Here is a 10,000-nt window from a genome sequence, read left to right on the forward strand (position 1 = left end):
TGAATGAGACTCCCTTTTACTCAAAGTGAGTGAAATTCAGCAAGGAAACAAATCATCTTCTTATGGCGTGCTTTGATTTTTCAGATATCTTCAGAATAACAATATCACCAATCTAGTGCTGAAAGAAGCATCTAGCCTCCAAGTCTTGTAAGTGAATTTGTGCATGGGTGTAGCGAGGAGGCACTTTCTCACCCACTCGAAATCCTATATGGTTTTGCTGGTGCTTGTCCTGATCCTGGTGTGCTTTGCCGGTGCTAGTGATGGTGGCCATGGCAGTTGATCAACAGCAAAATAATGCACTGCTTTTTTTGTCAGGATCAGCAAGATGTAGGTAACACCTACACAAGGTATACGTTAAGGCATGCCTTTCTGGCATGCATTTAGAAATAGTACCACACTGGTTCATAGTTGACTGGGTGCGTGAAGTTCCTGAGCTGCCGACAGTAATTCACTATTATCCTATCCTGCTAACTGTGCTCTGCTGTGCAGGAATATCAGCAGTAACGAACTGATTGGCTTCAATCACACCCAATTTCTACGCTCGGCAGTAAACTTGACATCTTTAGGACTGTAAGTGATCGGCTTGACTATCCATTGCATAGTATTCATTGCATAGTATCCATTGCATAGTATTCAATGTTTGGTGCAGTCAACTGTCCCTCCCCAAATTTAGGGACTAGTTTATAGTATGGCAGCGTGATGGACCGGGCTTCAAATTTTCTGGCATGTTCTTTAACTGGAGGAGGATTTCCCTCCATAGTTGCGACGACTGGATAGGAATGACAGTGGTGTCTAGGTGTGGAGAGGCTGTGTGAGTGTGTGGTGTCTAGGGGTGGAGAGAAGTTGAACTTTTTCTCAAACTTTTTCGCCTGTTCACGTTGTCTGTTGTAGTAGCACTACAATATCTTGCAAGTGTGGCTTTTTCACTGTGCACAGGTTCTGTAAGAATAACTTCTTCAACTGCCCTTGCCTTCAGCAATGGGCGAACAACGTGACCTGGAAATTGGATGTAAACAGTACCTATCCGGCAGAAGCGGATGCTTGTGGTATGTCACCCCCCCCCCCCCCCTCCCCTCCCCGCGCCAAAACACACGCACACACACATACACACAGTATCCGCATACAGTAAATCACTGACAATGACATGAAGTAACCTGTTTTTCGTTGCTCCGCTGCCTGATTTCCGTCTCTCTTTCCTCTTGTTTCCTTGACACAAAACTGTTCGCTCTGCAATTGGCCTGACCTCTCCCTTGTATTCCCTCTCTTTTCTTCACAGGCTGCTCACTGCTGGGAGGGACTTACTTGTATGGTCGTGACTGTTCATTGCCATGCCAGTGTGTGACGTCAAACACACAATCATGTGTTCCGCGGACTGGGCAATGCCTTTGCCAGCCCTACTTTGCACTGGACAATTGCTCGTTGGATGTCCGAAATGGTAAGCAGGTTCTCAAGTTGGTTTGCATAACTATTGCATGTTATGGCTGAGAAGTGTGTCTTGTATCTGAGTGTGTACTCTAATCAAGCAGTGCCTCCATAGATGCAAGTATGAGTCAAGCTGTGCCTGCCCTGTTCTATTCTCGTTTTTGCCCTCCATGTTGGTGTTGACTCCCAGAATGTCCTAGTAAGTGCGAGTGCACAGCAGTCGCCTCTGCATTTGTGCAGACAAACTGCAGCTGGAGAGCATTGTCATCTGTACCGAAGGAGATCAGCATATACACTGAATTTTTGTAAGTACCAACGCATTGCGCGAAATCACGCGACACCTGTACATTTTCGATCTGCGGGATGAAGATGACGACGTCCATGCATCAGGTATCAGGGGGTAGTAAGATACTGGTATATTACTACTCCACGCCTCAAATCGTGCTGTCAAGCGTATGCGGGGGAGTGTAGCATGCCATCCCTTGCACTTTCCAGCTCAGGGTTACCCTCGCTACCAATGGACGAAATTTCAGGGTCACAGCTTGCGCAACGGCTTTGTCCTGTTCGAATGGCCACTCGACATACTCAGCACAAATTTTCTATTGCATGCATGCACAAAATGTTCAACTTTCGTATTTTTGGCGACTTTACCACCGTCGTGGAGGCTGGTTGGTGAGGAGCAGGTAGCCATCCCTTGTAGAATCAAACACATGGTTCCACAGTGTGGCTGATTCCGCAAGAGCCAGGTCCATACGAGGAACATTCGCTTTGTCTTTCGCCATCGAAGTAAGTCACTTTCCTTGTTCTCAGTGTTTTTTACGTTCAACGTTTCTGAGATTTTTGAATTATTCACTTTTCATTCTTTCATACTTTATTTCTTCATGTTCACTGCCTCACTTGCCTTCTGATCTGGAGAATGTGATGGAGGTGACTGTTGGTTACTGCCTGGTATAACGGTTGTCGTGCTGTTGCTGTATTTCCGTCCTGCTTGCGACGTTGTAGATCACAAACAATTTGAAATCACATGAATTGTACTTACCGTCGTGCGTGCGGTATTAGGAAACACTGTGCAGATTAGATCGTCGCAATGTATCTATATGTGTGTCTGGTCATCCTGTGCCACGCAAGAACTCCAACCAGACGCATTCGTCCTCGGCCCTGTTGATCGATTGTCCACTCGTCTTTCCTTGAAGAACGATCGATCAAAAAAATCGAGCTCGAGGACTTTTGCAAAAAAACGGCTGAAAAAAGGAAGAAAAAGGGTGCTCAGAATGAGATTCGAGTACACAACCAGGGTCCCAGCAGTTTATGTGGATGTCGCTCATAGATGCGCGATTTCGCGCAATGTTAACCCTTTGCCAACTGTGACAGGGAAAAATTTACTTTCAATATTTTGCATAGCAATTCTCCTACACGAAATCAAACTTGAATAGCAATTCGAAAATGTTGCATAGCAATTTTTTTCAACACTTGACAACATTGGCCTTTTGGAGAGCTGATCAGAGTGCAAGCTCAGACCACAAGTACACTGTAACACCTTAGTTGCAAATCTAGCATGGTGCCCATATGCTTAGCTCAGCACCGTTTCGAAGCTTAGTGCATCTATTCCATCCCTAAGAGACACACCTGGCATGTACACTTTGCTTCATAGGATACAGTGAAAACTCAACATGCATCGCGGTTTTCTGCGACACGTATCTTAAGTTGCTTCGCACCTCGCAAGGATTGCGTAGCAAACTGCGATGCGATACCGGTTAAATTATTCCCTGTGTGAAATAAAATGCATTGAAGGCAGAAGTAAGCCTCTTTACTTGCCCAACATTTTGCCATGGTTTGCCTACTGAAGGTGTAAGGGTGAAGAAATGTGTAAATGGTCTCTCATACATACTTGGTCCATGTATCACATAGTATTGATATTCATCATCTTGAATGTTGTTTGTGTGTTTGCCCTGTGCTGCTTCTGGTAGATTACTGCAAGGCAACCTGCTGATGTCGCTGAACAACACTGACTTTGCTGGACTGAAGTATCTCATAGTTCTGTAAGGATGTTGGGAGTTGTGTTGAGCGCTACTGTTTTAATACCGGCATGGATTTCATTTAGAGTTAACTATAAGGTCAACCAGTGCTGCAGAACAACCAATGGAATTGAAACCTGGGAAACCATTGTAAATGCAGAGCAAACTAAAAAAATCAAATTGAAAAAAATATTGTAAGGAACGAGCATTGAGTTTGAAGGGTAGTGTTTGTATCCTTTTCTGTTGTTAGGCATTTGCAGGCCAACAGTATTGCTTCAATTGGGCAAGACACGTTTTCGTCATCCGACCGACTCATTCTTCTGTGAGTATTTCATGGTCTGTGGTCTTGAAGGTTGATCCTTTGAAGTGTAAACCAAGACCTGTAATGCTGAAATTCCAACATGTATTTTGTTCTAATTTTCATGGGTCACGACTCACGAGGATCCTTTGCTAGGTTCTTTGAAGCAGCAGGAAGTCCACTTTTTTGTGCAAGGGTATGGAAAACAGGCATGGGTGGTCTGTGAAACTTGTTCTCGCAATACCAATAGATATTTGGAAGTAGACAAAAAGGATTGACGGCATCAGGGTATCTGTCCTGGGGTCCAACTGCAGCTACCCTTGCCTCCGGTGTAATACTTGCTACTAGTGTGGGCGGCTAAATCAGCGTGGGTCTGATACAAGCTTCACTAGCACCATTGATTACACAAGAGCTAATCTAGCCAGAAGTAGTTCATGTTCAACAGTCATGTTATTATTGCTTTCTCGTTGCTCTCCATTCCAGGGATCTTAGCAACAACTCACTTTCCACGACAGCTTTGCGGGTTCCTCGTATGTTGCCACAAAGTCGTGTTCAGCTGTAAGTTGAGTAGGAGAAAGCCCGTTTGACACATGAATTGGTGTTCTAGGCGAAATGATCAGCATTAACCTGCTTGTGTGAGGATGTTTGTACGTTACCATGACCATCTGATGGTACTGTGGTATTCAGTAAAAAAAAATAAAAAAACATGTTAGAAGGAGCTCAGCCCCAATTTTTCAAAGTGCCACTCGTATCTTACTCCTAACTTGGAAGTAGTAGAATGTTGACTTTGTGAGGGATCTGCAAGAGGAGAGTATCTGTTCATTTCAACATTGAAATGACCAGATACAGAATACAAAACATCGTGTGATCTTTGGCCATCATGATCAACTCTGGTGTTATATATGCACTCTGATGTAATATATTATGTACTCTGTATGCATTTGTATATACTCATTGCGCATGCTCTGAATCATGGTCTTACTCTACATGTATCCATGCCGGCTGGTTGACTCTGGTGAGCTGCGTGTGAGACTGCATGTAGGGTGTACGTGGATACACAACAAATGGCGACGAAGATGAAAATTTTGTTTTGAGATAATTTTTTTAGTTGAGTGCTTGCGAGAATTTGGTAAACCATGGCCTCTTCAGGGAAGGCCACCCTGGAGCAGTTTTCTGGCGGGGACTTTGCGGAGTACCGGGAACGGCTTGAGTTTTATTTTCTCGCAAATGACATCGGTGTTGTTTCAGCCAGTGCAAACTCATCGGAGAAAGAACGCGTACGTAAGAAGATGATTGCACATCTAATCTCTTCACTGTCGAAAGACGTCTACTCCACTTTGCGGAACCTCTGTCTGCCGGAGTCAATATCGGACAAGACCTTCGAGCAGATTTGTGACCTACTGAATGGATATTACAGAGTGGAGCGTTCCACGATGACTTCTTCTTTTCAATTTCGCGATTGCAACCAGAGACCAGCGGAAAAGCTGGTAGATTACGCAAATCGTTTGAAACGTGCGGCAGTAGCCTGCGACTTTGGGTCGCATTTAGACAGATCCCTAAAAGATCAATTTATGGCAGGAGTCTACAGTCAGGAGATCAAGCGGACGATTCTGACTAGTCCTGACAGCAAGACGAAGAAGTTTCAGGATGTGCTGGATATCGCTTTACGGGAGGAGCGCGCCATCATGTTTGCTGAGCAGCTTACTCCAGGTACTACTACTAGTACTAGATCAACATCTACGCCGTCCGAGTCAGTCAACAAGATGAGAGCTACCACTACCAGTAAATCCAAGTCAGCAAGTGCATCTAGAAAGCCAAATCACTCGCAGGACCAGAAAGGGTCAAAGTCGACGAAGGGCAAGGTTTGTTATCGTTGTACATCTGATTTGCATATGGCTGACAAGTGTCCTCATCGATCTACTACTTGTCGATACTGCAAGAAACGAGGACATCTCGAAAGAGCCTGCATCACCAAGCAGAAACGAGGTGAAATTCACCACGTGGATGACGAACCTGATGATCGAGGTGAGATCGTTTCTGTTTGTGATGTTGATGATATGCCTATCTACAAGATTCGATCGGGTAGTGGAAAACACCCTCCGTATACTGTAATGGCGGAAATCAATGATGTTTGTTCACCAATTTGCATGGAAATCGATACAGGTAGTGCTGTATCCATCATCACCAAATCTGATTACGAGAAATTGGGTGCACCAGTGTCGTCTCTTGTAACTCAATCAGTCCAGCTCATTGGGTTTTCCGGTTCCATCATCCCCTGTTTAGGTGAAGGGAAATTTCCAGTGTCAATAAATGGGCAAAAGCACACTGTTCTTTTGCGCATTGTCGATACAAATGGTCCATCTCTGTTGGGCAGAGATCTTCTCTCACTTTTCAAACTAGAATGGAGGGAAATATTCTCGGTGAAGTCTGAAATTGATAATGCTCTTATACGCGCAAAGCTGCAGGAGGAAATGCTTCAGAAATTTGAGAGTTTGTTTGACACGTCAACTGTCGGCAAATTAAATTCAACTCAGGTCACTTTGCGTGTAAATGATTCAAAACCTGTGTACATGAAGGCTCGTTCAGTACCATTTGCAATCCGGGAGAAATACGAGCAAGGCCTCTCTAAACTGGAGGAGGAAGGTGTAATACGCAAAGTTGAATTTTCGAAATGGGCTTCACCTACGGTTCCGGTTCAAAAACCAGACGGAAATGTACGTATCTGTGCTGATTACTCGCGCACCATCAATGCTAATTCGGATTTAGAAAAATATCCGTTACCTACCATAGACGAAATTCGTGCCAAGTTGAATGGTGGGCAGAAGTTTACGAAGCTTGATTTATCTCAGGCGTACCACCAGCTAGAGCTTGATCCTAAGTCGAGGGGGTATACTATTGGATTATGGCGCCACTTTACGCTCTGCTAAAGAAAGATACTGTTTGGAGATGGTCAGATTCTGAACAGACAGCGTTCCTTACGATAAAGAATGCTTTATGTTCCACGGAGGTTTTGGCGCACTATTCGGCGGGTCTGGAGCATGTCTTGCAATGCGACGCATCAGGAACGGGTCTTGGTGCGGTTCTTTTACAGAAAAACGAAAATGGTGATTACCAACCCATTTCGTATGCGTCTCGTCTGTTGAATAAAGCGGAGAGAAACTATTCAAATATTGAACGGGAGTCACTCGCTCTTGTGTTTGGTGCAACCAAATTTCGCCAATATCTCCTGGGAAAGAAATTTGTCCTTGAAACTGATCACAAACCTCTGGTGAAATTGTTCGGCATGCAGGAAGGTGTTCCGTTCCTGCTTTCTTCCAGATTAAAGAAATGGAAGTTATTACTTTCAGCGTATGACTACACCATCCAACACATTGCGGGAAAGGCAAATGTTCTGGCAGATTTCATGTCTAGAAAACCAATTTCTGGAAATCCTTCTACCCCGGAACTAGGTGAAACACGTGTACTTTTCATTGAGGACGAGCTCATTGATGCTCAAGTTGTATTGAATGCTGGAGATGATCCAGTTCTAGAGCGTGTTCGTCACTACACTTTGAATGGTTGGCCAGAGCATGTGAAAGAGGTGGAGTTACAGCCGTACTTTGTAAAGCGCTGGGAACTATCTATTGTAAATGATGTATTACTCTGGAATGAACGAGTGGTAATCCCCATGGCTTTGCGCGCGATGCTCTTGAGTGAATTGCACTCGGAACACACAGGCGCTGTACGAATGAAACGTATGGCACGTCGATATTTCTGGTGGCCAAAGATGGATGACGAAATTGAAGATACCACCAAAATGTGCGCTACGTGTCAAGAACAGGCACGCAAACCTAGTAAATCCTATGCTACCTGGTCATGGCCGTCGGGTCCATGGCGTCGTCTGCACATAGACTTTGCGGGTCCATTCATGGGCAAAATGTTTCTGGTGATTGTCGATGCGTATACGAAATATCTGGAAATTGTCCCGATGACACATGCCACATCAACGGGTACTATCAAAGCTTTGAGACGTTTGTTTGCCACATTCGGTCTACCCACTCACATCGTTAGTGATAATGGGACCCAGTTCACTAGTGCTGAATTTACCTCGTTTCTCCAGAAAAATGGAATCGCACACACTCGTTCAGCTCCCGGCCATCCGGAGACAAACGGTCTCGCTGAGCGATATGTCGGTCATTTTAAAGCTAAAATGAAAGCAATGGGAACAGAAGGTGACGACCTAGATACACGACTACAACGATTTCTAATGACATTTCGGTCAACTCCTACGGCGAATAGTAAATCACCGGCAGAAATGCTATTTAATCGCCAACCACGACTACGTTATGATGCTTTGAAAACAACACGGAATGCGGAGGCACAATCTTTCAATCAAAACCAGCATTTGCTACCAGAATACAAACCGGGTGATGCTGTGTTTGCGTTACGTTTTCAAAACCATGGTACAACCTGGGTCCCTGGTGTTGTTCTCTCTATCTGCAGTGCTATGAATTACTCTGTCCAGGTAAATGATGTGGTCTGGAAACGACACCGTAACCAACTCCGGCCACGTTCAATACCACTTTCTCAGTTAGCAGAACAGACACGTTCTGCACCACAGCAGCAACAACTCCAGCCGCAGCAGCAACAACTCCAGCCGCAGCAGCAGCAGCAACAACAACTGTCACCACAACAGCAACAGCCTCAGCCGCAGCAGCAGCAGGTGCCACAGCAGTTGCCGCCTCAGAAGGCTCAACAGCCGACGACTTCACAGCAGAAAGAGCAGCCCATGCAACAGTCGCAGGATGAGCAGGGTCAACAGTCGTTAGCTTCTACAGCCCCAGCTGATGCTGTACCTGTTGACCGGCAGGTGACTCGATCTGGTCGGTCAGTCGTAAGACCAGCTCGGTATAACGGATGAGACATTTTATACATGTAGGATATGTAATTATTATATTATTTGCATGGATTGATTGAGATGATCGTGAATGCATGTACGTGGTTCTCTTGTTGCATTTGTATATATCAGTATAATGCTCTGTATAGTACATACCACACATAGAACATTGAACTTTGATAATTGGCACGTCAGACGATGGTACATTATTACATTGTCTGTTCTATGCTATTGTTCCTTGTCATGAAAATGTTTTGTTTTCGGTGTTACCTCTTTTTGCGAGGGGGATATTGTTATATATGCACTCTGATGTAATATATTATGTACTCTGTATGCATTTGTATATACTCATTGCGCATGCTCTGAATCATGGTCTTACTCTACATGTATCCATGCCGGCTGGTTGACTCTGGTGAGCTGCGTGTGAGACTGCATGTAGGGTGTACGTGGATACACAACATCTGGATTGTGTGTGTTTGTCATCATCATCGTCGTTATTGCCGCCGCTGTTGCTGCTGCTGCTGCTGCTGCTATTGTTGACTGTTGCTAGGTATCTGTCAAACAACCCTATCAGCAGTGTGCCAGCTGAGTTTACAGCCAATGCAAACCTGGGAAACATGTAAGAACTATGGTTGCAGCTTGAATCCTTTGTCCTCAGTTGGTTTTGCTACATATCTCATATTGAGTGTAGTTTGCTGCATTTGGAGGATCCTTGTAAGTATAATTCTCACTCAAGTTCACAATGGAAGGGAACTTTTCGTTGTCACTCTGAGTCTCATGGCAATTAGGCCAATCATCCGACACCGAAGTAGATGCTCATCAGAGCACCTAGGAACACATGTTACACAGGACCGCTGGAAGCAGGTTTTGATTGGTCCGGTAGTATCATGGCCTTTCATAGTTTGTGTATGATATGGTGGGTACACATGCCAGTTTGTGTATGATGTGGCGGGTACACATGCCAGTTTGTGTATGATATGGCGGGTACACATGCCAGTTTGTGTATGATATGGCGGGTACACATGGCAGTTTGTGTATGATATGGCGGGTACACATGCCAGTTTGTGTATGATATGGCGGGTACACATGCCAGTTTGTGTATGATATGGCGGGTACACATGCCAGTTTGTGTATGATATGGCGGGTACACATGCCAGTTTGTGTATGATATGGCGGGTACACATGCCAGTTTGTGTATGATATGGCGGGTACACATGGCAGTTTGTGTATGATATGGCGGGTACACATGGCAGTTTGTGTATGATATGGCGGGTACACATGCCAGTTTGTGTATGATATGGCGGGTACACATGCCAGTTTGTGTATGATATGGCGGGTACACATGCCAGTTTGTGTATGATATGGCGGGTACACATGCCAGTTTGTGTA

The 10,000-nt window shown here is 44.8% G+C and overlaps 1 protein-coding gene across 1 annotated transcript in view; it reads left to right on the plus strand.

Annotated features, from left to right (window-relative positions):
* Positions 1-10,000, plus strand: part of LOC135831088 (uncharacterized) — a 134,630-nt gene that overhangs the window by 98,502 nt on the left and 26,128 nt on the right. The window contains exons 112-120 of the mRNA XM_065343344.1: positions 85-147; positions 490-570; positions 937-1,046; positions 1,277-1,435; positions 1,613-1,727; positions 3,390-3,461; positions 3,688-3,759; positions 4,219-4,293; positions 9,162-9,230. Coding sequence (XP_065199416.1) covers positions 85-147; positions 490-570; positions 937-1,046; positions 1,277-1,435; positions 1,613-1,727; positions 3,390-3,461; positions 3,688-3,759; positions 4,219-4,293; positions 9,162-9,230 — 816 coding nt within the window. The remainder of the gene's footprint in view (positions 1-84; positions 148-489; positions 571-936; positions 1,047-1,276; positions 1,436-1,612; positions 1,728-3,389; positions 3,462-3,687; positions 3,760-4,218; positions 4,294-9,161; positions 9,231-10,000) is intronic.

This window comes from Sycon ciliatum, chromosome 1, assembly GCF_964019385.1.
Source record: "Sycon ciliatum chromosome 1, ocSycCili1.1, whole genome shotgun sequence".
Classification (NCBI taxonomy): domain Eukaryota; kingdom Metazoa; phylum Porifera; class Calcarea; order Leucosolenida; family Sycettidae; genus Sycon; species Sycon ciliatum.